Below are 11137 nucleotides of genomic sequence, written 5' to 3'. Positions count from 1 at the left end.
CTGAAACATGGCCAGAAAATGGTCTTGTAAGCTGAGGTCTGGTGTTTCCATCGCAGCAGCTTTCAATCAGGGACCTAAAGACAGGCTGTTCTCCCCATCCTACCTGCAACATCTTAGGGAGAACACGAGTCCCTCCCTTTTAGGGGAAAAAAGCCACTTCCTTCCTTATTTCTATCATTGAGAACTTTCATCAGTTCTAGCACCCTTGAGCTAAGTCTTACCTGGGGAAAAAGAGGCCTCTCCTCCTTAACTTTCTTCACGCAGTCAGCCACAAGCCTCTTCATTGCTTTGGGGCAGTTCTTGTATAGCTTACTAAGGTCTGGGGAGGCATACCCTCGGCCCACCATGAAGATGATCTAAGGCAAAGAAAACAGTTGAGGGAATGGACGGGTGAACAACAGTGAAAGGAGCAACTCGTAACTCTCCTGCTGCATGGACTGGCAGGAGGCCCAGGGCTTCCGCAGTGCGTGCGGTCCCTACACACCAGCGCACATACCTGATCTCGGTTGTTGATGTGGGAGTAAGGCAGTTCCCCTGTCATGAGCTCATAGAGTACAATGCCATAGGAGTAGACATCAGACTGGAAGCTGAACGGGTTATTATCCTGCATTCGGATCACCTCTGGGGCCTACAGGGACAAAGTACATTTGTCACAATCTGGGCCCCACAGACATCCAGGGGCCAGGCTGTCCCTTCCACTGGGTCTGAAAGAGTCCTTTCCTCAGTCCTCTATAGCTCTTCCCCAAAGGGCTCTGACTCTCAGGCTCAGGCTAGAGCTCAGAAATCCTCATCTCTGGGACCCAGCACTTCCTATCGTTTAACTCCTCGTAGCTGTGCGTCAGCACGGTTCTGATCACCAGCTTCCCCAAGGAAACCCAGATTTGCCCCAGGTGGTCTGACATCACTCAAGGCATCACTGGGGTAGCCTGGACTTCTGGGAAATGGAGAGAAATGCTTTAAGTTTACACGGAGACCTCCAGCACCCCTTCTGCCCTGTACCCTGCTAGTAGGAGCCAAGCCTCACCATCCACAGGACAGAGCCAGTGGGTTGTTCAACCTGCTGAGAACCACTCCAGCGCGACTTGACTGTTGCCAAACCAAAGTCTCCAATTTTCACCGTCAGGCCTTCATGGAGAAATATATCTCAATGCTTGTTAAGGACTCTGGTTTTCAAAAGAATGGTCAAGTGAATTTGGAAAAACTTCCCAAAGTTCTTACTAGCACAGCACTCTCCGCCTCCCATCTGCCCCAGCTTTCTCTGCACTGGATCTGCTAGTGTTTCTGAAGCTTTACTAAGGGCTTTTGAAATGCCCCTTCTTCAGGAGGCATGCAGGCATTGCTCAGGGTGCCAGATCATTTGGCTCAACCAAAAACAAGCCAGTTCCCCCCCTGCTTTTCCCCCCTTTACACATCTAAGTACCAGGTCCCTGGCCTCGTGACCTTCCTTCCTACATAATGTAGGTGCCTTAAACCCCAAGACTCTAAGAGCACGGGCTGCCTGCCGGTGCTCCTCAGAGCGGAGTGTGGCCTGCTGATTGCTTATATTCATTTCTGCCTGCTGTCTACCCTCAAATGGCTGACTGAAACACACGTGAAGAACAAAATGACAAATCCCTCACTGAGCACTGAATGCTGTCCTGACATTTTCCACTAGAATAGGTACTACTTGGTGACTTCAAAATCAGACCCAAACTCCCCTCATTTCTGGGTAAAGAAGTCGAGCAGTTTAAGGCCAACTTGTCATCTGCTTATGCCCACTAATTCACAGCTCCTTAAAATCGCTGGTGTCTGCTTTCATGGCATAATGTGTTGGTCCCTAAAAACCCACCACTAAAAGGTATTCCATGCCTCAGGTATGTGCCCAAAATAGGCTATGTCCCATAATCCAACTCAACACAACTGTCGTGCCTTTCACGAGCCAGGAAGCAAAGTCCAGCTGTAATGCGACGCTCTTTCAAAAAGACGGGGGGAGGGAGGCAGATGTAAAATTGTTACATTTCATACCCTAGAGCATGAAAAATACCTTGATTCATTCCCCTTCTCTAAAAACACATTCAGTCTTGGGAAGGGTTGATTCCAACAGTGACCTCGAAGGAAACCACTTGTGTACATTCAAGAAAAACAATTGTCAGTAGTAATTTTGAAAATCTTGCACCATTTGGCTTGCAGTTACTTTCTGACCAGATACGTATGCACTGTCCGCAAACTAGAAATAAACATAAATTACAAAAGCCTCACCCCCCCAAGTTAAATTTACTAATAAACAGCATAATAAAACCAGACCTGTTTCAAGCATAAACCAACACGTATCTCAACGCTTAGGGAACTCTTTCCAAAGTCACTTTTGCTGAGATAAAGTCTCCCTTCTGTTTTCCTAAATTCAGAACTGAGCAAATGAAACCACCACCAAAGGATACTGTTGGATTTCATATCTCTGTGGATGATGTTTTTTGCATGCAAATAGCTGTGAAGGGAAAATAAATCTATTAAAAACAGTTTGAGGGACACAGGTAGAAAGCAGCTTCAAACTACAGCTAAGAAGAAAACACCGTGAAGGCCTGTCTCCCAGTGAGGAGTTACATTTGGCGACCGGCCCTGCACTGGTTCGGCCTGGTCCACGTCATGCCTTACCTGAAGGTGAGGTCACAGCACAAATGGGGCGACTATTCTTTAAGTATCAATTTTACTCAAAGTAATTATGACACTCAGCCATAAAAAAGGACAAAGTCGTCCCATTCACAACAACATGGATGGACCTTGAGGGTATTATGTTGAATGAAATAAGCCAGACAAAGACAACTCTGTATGACTCCACTCATAGGTGGTAGTTAACATATGGACAAAGAGAACTGATCGGTGGTTGCCAGGGGGAAGGGGGGGTGGGGGAGGGCACTAAGGGTGAAGTGGTGTACCTACAACATGACTAATAATAATGTACAACTGTAATTTCACAAGGTTGTTAACTATCAGGATCTTAATAAAAAAAAATATGCTTATGGAAGCTAGGATTGAGAACTGGGAAAAAAAAGTAATTATGACAACCCAGTGTCTGTCAAATGATGAACGAATAAATAAAATGTGGCATATCCGTACAATGGAATAATATTCAGCCACGAAAAGGAACGAAGTACTGACACATGCCACCAACCTCTCAAAAACATTGTGTTAAGTGAAAGAAGCCAGTCACAAAAGACCTCATCTTATATCCTGGAACCGTTCTAACATTAGATAGTGGTTAATGGTTGTACAACTCTGTGACTATACTAAAAAAAACCCACTGAATTGTACGCTTTAAAGGGGTGAATTTTATGACGTGTGAGTTATCTCTCAAATTTTTTAAAAAGTAATTTTGACTAGTTATTTCTTAAAATGTACAGAATGCAAATTGCACGTGAATTTTAAAAGCAGAACATGAGATCTTATATAGCACTCAGGCACGGCTTTAGCTTAAGCCTCTCAGCCATCTGGGGATATGAGGAATTCCTGCTCCTCCACATAACGGGTATTTCAGGGGAAGAGTCTGAAGTACTGCCCTGGGCTAGCCAAGAATGGAACATGTGTGCACACGTACCCCTTTCACACAGAAATATGTCAAGCACAAAGACCCAACAGGGTAGTATTTAGTGGAAGTGCTAAAGATGACCCTCTAAGCATTCTACAAAAGGAAGATAAATTATCTCAGAAGTGACCTCTGCTTCAACCCTCATGTGGAAGCAGCACACTTGTTGATGGGCCATGCCTAGGGATCTGATGCCTGCAGAGGGCACTGCCACAACTGTCCAAGCAGAAGGTACCGACCTGCGCTATGTTGTTCTTGGGTGTCTGGCTGAATTCTGAGGGCAGCGGCTGGAACCTGAATCTGAGCCCCAAAGGGGCAGCCTCACCTTGGGCGAGCACCGTGAATTTCTCATTCCCTTCAGCCCACCCCAGAGGCTCATTTTCAACTGTGCAAAAATAGCACAAAAGTCACTTAATAGACTTGGCCTTTCCTAATCCTGGTTCTGATTTAGGGACAAGTTGATTCTTGGACCCCAGACTTTCTAAGTCATCAGGTCATCTACTCACTCCATTCCCTGAGCCGTCTGCCGGGCGATGTCAATCAACTGGAACATCTGGAACTTGGTCTCCTGGACATGCAGGTGTTTGTAGAGGCTGCTGCCCTCACACCACTGAGTCACAATTGCCAGGTTGTCCTTCGTCATGTACCCCATGAAGAGCAGGATGTTCACGTGCCGTGTTTTACTGGAGGGGGGGAGGAGAGAAAAAGCTCTGAACAAACCTTCCGTTGCTGCAAAATAGGGAGATCTACTCTTCTTTCCCACTGACAGTGGATCCTGTGTGTTCTTGATGCCACCTGTGCTTACAATCTGGGTGGCTGGCAAAGCAAACACATGAGACTGTTGATAATCCAGCTGGTGTTCTAAGCTGACAAAGGAGCCCACCGTTATTCACCTCAGAGCTGGCCTTGATTATAGAGAGGACATTCTCTAATCAGTGTACACTCACAATTCTCCCCATAGGGGTCACAAGGACCCCTCCCCTCTGGGGAATCCATCATTACTCAACTTATTCCTAGAAGTCTAAATAGTGACTCAAAGATTTGAAAGCTGATGGTTTTGAAGACTAGAATAAGGCAAGTTGACTATAAAAAAAAAGTTCTTGGAAATAAATGTGAAAATAGAACTTATTTCTCCCTACCTCACACCAAAACCTAGAGACAGAACCTGGGCTACTAAGTGTAGTGTACCTGGAGACCTAAAGCAGTGGGAGGGGTACGCTCATCACAGGGGGCCCCTCTAAAGGTTTAACACCCCCATAAGCTGGAAGGAAACCTTCCACTCCCTGGCACTCGTAAGGAAGGATTTTCAACCACAGGACTCCACAGTGAACACTCACTAACCACCCATCCCAGGCCCTCAGGGAAAGGTCTGTACCGTGCAGCCTTCTTACTCTGTAGCTCATGTACCACCACCCATGCCCCACCCCTGCCACTCCAGGGGGTCTAGACGGGCCAGCTTTCCACTCACCGCAGGACAGCCACCTCGTTCCTGAACGCCTGGAACTGCTCTGGTGTGGGGTCAACAACCTTTAAGATTTTCACTGCAACGTCTCCTGCAAATTAGTTTGTAGTCAGTGCATCATGTGAATGCTCTTACTTTGTTGTTTTCATATACCCTAGTTTTGAGGAAGGTATAGTGAATCACTTAGTCAAACATCATATCCCTACACAAAGGGAACAAGGCTTGAACAGGCTTGGTTTAAACTATTCTTATTAAGCCTGACGTCCCCACTAGGGAGGTCATATGTGACGGGTCACAACCTGGGCCTGTGAAGATGACACTGGTGGTGGATATGAACGGCCCAAGAGATACTGAATATTGGGAGCCAGAAGGCCGTTTCAGGAAGAAGGCCACTTATCAAGCAGTTGATGCTAAACTCAGCAGCCACATTTCAATGAGAGGAGATGATCCCTTGTATAAATTCAAAGATATTTATTGAAATTAAGCTTCTTTGCCTTCAATACCATTAAAAAGTAATCCTAATGATTAATACTGACTGCTTACTATACCCTGGCACTGTGTGTGCTTTCATAAGCATTATCTCCCCTCCGACCCTCATAGCCCTCATTAGTTGCCCTATCACGTAAATACTGTTACCCTAATTTTATAGGCAGCCAACAGAGAAGTTTAGTCACTTTCCCAAGGTGATACAGCCAAAAAACAAAAGTGCTGGAGCCAGGATTAGAACCCCAGTCTGACTCCAATGCCTGCACTTCTAACTACAATACTGACAACTGAGTGTCAATCACTTTGAGTAAAACCAGCCTCTTTATATAACTTGAGAAATATCCAGGGATCAATCTACTTTGTATGCGCTACCAATTTAGAAGGCACTTTCAGAAGTGTTTTCATGTCATATTTATAATAGCAATTATAATAAATTACTTGAGGCCCTATTAGGACTTCAGGTTTGCATGGCAAATGAATTTGCTAAAACGCAGCCTTCTGATGATCAAACAAAGTAGGAGTTCGCTGAATTAGTTCAACTTGGAAACAAATTAGTTCCTCCAAATATCGAGCATGTCCGCTTGGCAGCACCCCACCTGGCAGCTTCTGTTGGGGCACTCCTCATTTCATTTTCGGGGAGCACCTCCTGGTAGAGAGATGGTTCTTATAACGGGTCCCAAACTGTTGCCCTGTGATCTCTGGTTTTATCGTCTAAAGCTAAAGTCCCCACTTAACAGCAGCCTCCAAACTAGTTCTCAGCCAATTCCCTGGCACACGTATTTACCAAGGGCCCAGGGCTGCCGTGAAGGTGCTACCAACTTTGGATGGGAGAGATAGATGCAAGCTATATTCAGAGCTGCCTTCTATCTAGGAAGATGGAGCTGGTAAACCATGCAGCTCCAACATCAAGTTCCTTATGAATGAGCAGGAAGACAAGAGTCTTTTGCTTAATTCCTCATTCTGGAGCAATCTGACCCAAGATAAGAGTGCTGAGGGTGGGGGGGTTGCAGAGTGGGGAGTAAATCTCTTGGCAGAGAGGATATAGAAAGATTTTCTGAAGGAAATGGGATATCGGCCAAGGCAAGGATTTTACTCAACAGGAAAAGAGGCTCTTCCAGACTAGGTACCCCAGTAACAAAGGTGAGGGAAGGGGGAGGAGAGAAACAGGAGTTGTGTTTGGGAAACTCCAGCATGCGATTTGGGCACCTGCAGGACAGGAGAGAGCCCAGGCAAGATGCAGGTACAGTGGTGACAGTGGGAGTAGAAAGGAGGGGATGGAGGCACGAAACCCTATGAAGCAGAACTGACTCAACACGACAGTCAACAGAGTGGGAGGGCCAGGAGACGGCAATGCTGGGGCCCAGGCACTGGGCAGGGCTTTAAAGGGACAGGCTGAGGGTAGGGGTGCAGGAGGAAGGCTTGAGGAGATGCCTCAGGGGGGGCTGCCTCTTGAGACCTTCCTAGGTCATGAGCCTAGTTTTGCAATCCTTTCTCTGTCTCACGGCTGTCCTTTGGGCATGGTCTAGTAGTCACTGAACTCACCCTCAGCGTCACCCATCTTCGACCTGATCGGTAATGCAACCTCAGAGCACAAAGGATTCACTGGCAGCCAAAGCTGCCCACATGACGCACTCCGACCTTGCAGTCAGCTGAACACCCTCTCCCTGTAGCCTCTACTTTTCCTAACAGTGCGCAGGCCTCAGCCCTGTTAAAAGTTCATCTTGTCTTTGTCCCCTCATCACAGTCTGTTCAGATCCTCTCATCTTCCTAAGTCCTATCATCCAAATCTGCATTCACCTCCATTTAAGTCATCCACAGTACATGAATCTCCATGCAAGTCACCGATGGCAAGACTGAACAGGGCCAAATCAATGACAGAGCCCTGTGGCACCTGCAAGGACCATCTACCAGCCAGCTCATAGTAACAGTTACGATAAAAGATAACATGCAATTTCTTACTAAAACCCAGAGGACTATACTCTATCCTACAGCATTCCCCTCATTTATATGTATATACTCTGAGGAGTGCCATGATAGGGATTCAATTTGCTAGGAACAATGGGCAAACGTTATAGGAAAACAAATCTTAACTCATATAAGGAACGGTTTTCTACTGGTAGGAACTGCCCAGAGCTAGAAAGAGTTCTCAGCCATGTAACGAGCACCCATCACTCTGATTTTTCAGGCCAAGGCTGGCCAAACCTCTGAAGGTCTTGACGCACCATCTGAGATTCCATTTCACCCAAAGTCTTTACGGGACTCTACAATCCCCCACCCTGGATCTCACTGTTAGCCTCCCCCTCACTCACTCTACTGAAGCCATTCAGACCTCCTTGAGTTCCTGGAAAAGGCCAGGTGAGAGGCCCACTTTGCACCTGCTGTTGCTGCTTCCCTAGGTATCCGTACCACCTTCAGGCCTCAGGCAAATGCCACTTCCTCAGCAAATGACTCCCCTACCAATCTACGAAAAACTGTGGGCGGGGCCTGCGACTCTATACCTGCTCTCTGCCATTTTTCTCCCTACCACTTACATCACACTATATATACCGTACTGTTCTTGGTTACTGTCGCCACCAGAATATGAACTTCATATGAGAAAGAAAAGAATTGTTTATCTATTTTGTTCACTGCTTCATTCCTAGCCCCTAGAAGAATGCTCGGCATTAGAAGAATGCTCAAGAGATGAAGAAATGAATGAATTCTAAAATGTAACTGTCAGCAAGGCAAGTTATGAGTTGAGAAGCTGTCTGTCTGAGGCTCTGGAGTGGGAGTGGCCATGGCCTCTGTGGGGAATACTGCGTACTTAGTTATTGGCAGCACAGGTCAAGAATCAGTTTCTGGCAGGGAATGTCAGGACTCAGTGCCCAGCCTGAGGCCCCTAGGCCTTGCCTGGCCACAATTTCATAGAATTAGGTCTGGGCCCCAAACAAAGACTGCTCTCCAACCTGCCCCCAGCAGTTCTGGGGGCCAAGCGCATCACTGCCAAGCCCACCTCTCCAGCACTCTATGCAACAGGTGTTCAGTAACACTGCTTATTGCTAATCCCTCTCGCCTTTCAAACCTGTTTCTCAGATGAGTATAAAACTGTATAGTAATATTTTTTATTCTCCTTCTGGAATTATCCAAATACCCTTATAGCTGGCAATCTTACAACATGTAAAGGATGGCACTTATTTACTTCAGCAAGTAATATAAATGATACAGGTAAACGGCTAGGGAACTTTTTATGGAGGGCAGCTTATAACAACTACATGAAGTAGTTATTATTCATCAAACCAGAACTACTTACTTTCCCTTAACAGTAAAGTCTGAGGCAATGTAATACAAACAAGTTAAGACACATTCCTATTGGCTGTCATGTTTTTTAATAAGATATTGAGTTGATATCATGTTTATCCATGACTGAAGAAGGAAGAGCGATTTTCACTTGGTGAACGTGGAATGTTTTACTTTTTTAAACACCAATTCATTTCCTTGCTTTAACAATTTGGGGATTGTCTAAAACTTATTATACACACCTCTGCTTTCCATACAGAAGAGAACGAACACCATTCCTCCTACTCTTATTGACTCAGTCAAACTTATAAACCTCAGCCTCAGGCTGTGAAGGGGATCCCAGGCCATGGGTTACACCAGGCTGTTGGCCTCTCAGGATCCCAGTTTTCTTGCATGCAAAATCTCTAAAGTCCTTTCCTGGTTCAAGTTTCTAGAATCCATGCTCCTCATAGGAACAGACTGTACTCACTTAAGGAGCTTCAAAGCATGTCTCACGTGCAGACTGCACTTAATTTATAAGAGATCCTGACGTTTGACTATAGGGCTCAACTCTTATTCACCAATTCCTAATTATCCTGGAAACTTTAATCATACCAATCAATCACAGCACAATCGAATCTAAAAAGTATGCTATGAAACTTCACTGAGATACTGAGCTCAATCTTCAGGTGTAATCAAGTGGCCCTGGAGAGTGCTGTTGGGAGCCTCGGGGCATAAGAAATCTCATCCCTGCCTGGCCCTCTCTGGACTGAAACTTGACTTCACCCCACGCCTTGCAATAGAGGGAGGGCCCGGAACTTACCGTGCCATTTGCCCTTATACACAGTTCCAAAGGAGCCTGACCCAATCCGGGTGGAGAGCATCACTTCACTCGCTTCTATTTCCCAGTAATAGCTTGAATCTCTCTGACCTCGAGGTCTCTGAAACAAGCAGAGATCATTAATGCACTCCATGTAATGGTAAAGGTCTGTTGTTTAAGGAGGGTGTCAAAGAAAAGATCAACTCAATTCCATCCATTCCCATATCTTTCAAAGACAGACTTATTAACTGTCATTCCAATTTTTGTCCTTTGAGAAAACACTATTTTAATTGTACCCTGCCTTACAACAAACCAGGAAGTTTTCCAATGCAAGCATGCCAAAAATGGCACTGACATAATAATATATTCATTAAATGTTTTTTATTAGAGCCCTTCCCCCCAAAATTAAAAGTATTCTCATTTCTGACTAGGTTTTTCTTACTGAACCCCAAACTGGAGGAAGTACTGTTGGCCATACTCACAATTTTGTTTTTCTCCTGGGTCCCGGATCCTGGTGCCCGCTCTCTCTGTGCCGGCACAGGGGTTTTAGGCTGTGACCAGCCCGTTGGGCTCAGATTGTTGGGGCTGCTGGACAAGGCTGAAGGTGAAGCTTAATAGACAAGACAAAAAGGATCCACACATGGATAAGCCAATAGAAGATACACAGCATAAAGAGAAAAAGCCTATTACTATGGGCTAAGTGACTCTGGACAAGTACCTGATTCACTGTGGCTTCGAATTGCATCCTGAAAGAGAAAAGGAAAGCTGGTCAATGTACTCACTAGAACAGATCTTCTCTTGGAGAGGGAAAGGGGAGGAGGAGGATTTGCAGGAACAAAGTAGATTATAAAACCTCTAAAATACAAAAAGTCTAATTACATACTCTAACTTTCTTTTGATTAAATTCACCAAATATCAGTGGTCAATATCTCCAAGATTGTTATCATCAAATATTAGGAGCACTGATGTTAATTTTTCATATACAGTGAATCTCCATATACAATGGAAACCACATTCTTTTTCTCAGAAGAAAGCAATGCACACAGCAAACTCATACTCTTTAAGGAAGGCTAGCAAAGTTACTATCAGCTGAGATCTTTCCAATGATTGGGAATCTTGCTCCATTGAGCCTCAAAAAAAACCTGAGGATTCAGTGGCTAGCTCACTCTTACTCCTCTAGGAGTTTAGGGCATAGTGACCAGAAGTTGAATTTGATGAGGGTAAGCACCGTTACTACATACTTTATCTGAGCCTAAAATCATGGAAAGCTGGAAGCTCTGCAAATCCCCTAGTCCAAAACCTACAATTTACAGAAAAGAAAACACACGTTTGAACAGGTAAAGAGACTTGGCCAGGGTCACACAGCCAGTAGATGGCAGAAATAGAACCAGAAACCATCACCCGTGGATCTCAACCCTGAGCTCATTCACCACAAAATGTTCCTCAGACTATACAGGTAAGCTCTGAAATTAGTTATACTCTTCTTAGGTGAAAAGTCAAAGGCTACCTTTAGAATTTATTAGAAACTGGGTAGAATAGTTTAAATCACACCCTG

General features: G+C 45.2%; 1 protein-coding gene across 5 annotated transcripts in view; it reads right to left on the bottom strand.

Annotated features, from left to right (window-relative positions):
* Positions 1–11137, bottom strand: part of RAF1 (Raf-1 proto-oncogene, serine/threonine kinase) — a 67231-nt gene that overhangs the window by 1040 nt on the left and 55054 nt on the right. For all 5 annotated transcript variants that reach the window (XM_070574723.1, XM_070574724.1, XM_070574725.1 and 2 more), the window contains 9 exons: positions 10301–10328; positions 10065–10192; positions 9586–9703; positions 5028–5112; positions 4066–4242; positions 2418–2464; positions 1025–1143; positions 497–628; positions 222–356 (listed from right to left, as the gene is read on the bottom strand). In XM_070574723.1, the coding sequence (XP_070430824.1) occupies positions 222–356; positions 497–628; positions 1025–1143; positions 2418–2464; positions 4066–4242; positions 5028–5112; positions 9586–9703; positions 10065–10192; positions 10301–10328 (969 nt within the window). The remainder of the gene's footprint in view (positions 1–221; positions 357–496; positions 629–1024; positions 1144–2417; positions 2465–4065; positions 4243–5027; positions 5113–9585; positions 9704–10064; positions 10193–10300; positions 10329–11137) is intronic.

The sequence above is a fragment of the Equus przewalskii genome, chromosome 15 (genome assembly GCF_037783145.1).
Source record: "Equus przewalskii isolate Varuska chromosome 15, EquPr2, whole genome shotgun sequence".
Lineage (NCBI taxonomy): Eukaryota > Metazoa > Chordata > Mammalia > Perissodactyla > Equidae > Equus > Equus przewalskii.
Note: the sequence above shows the minus strand (reverse complement) of the source record. Positions and strands in the feature narration are given on the sequence as shown.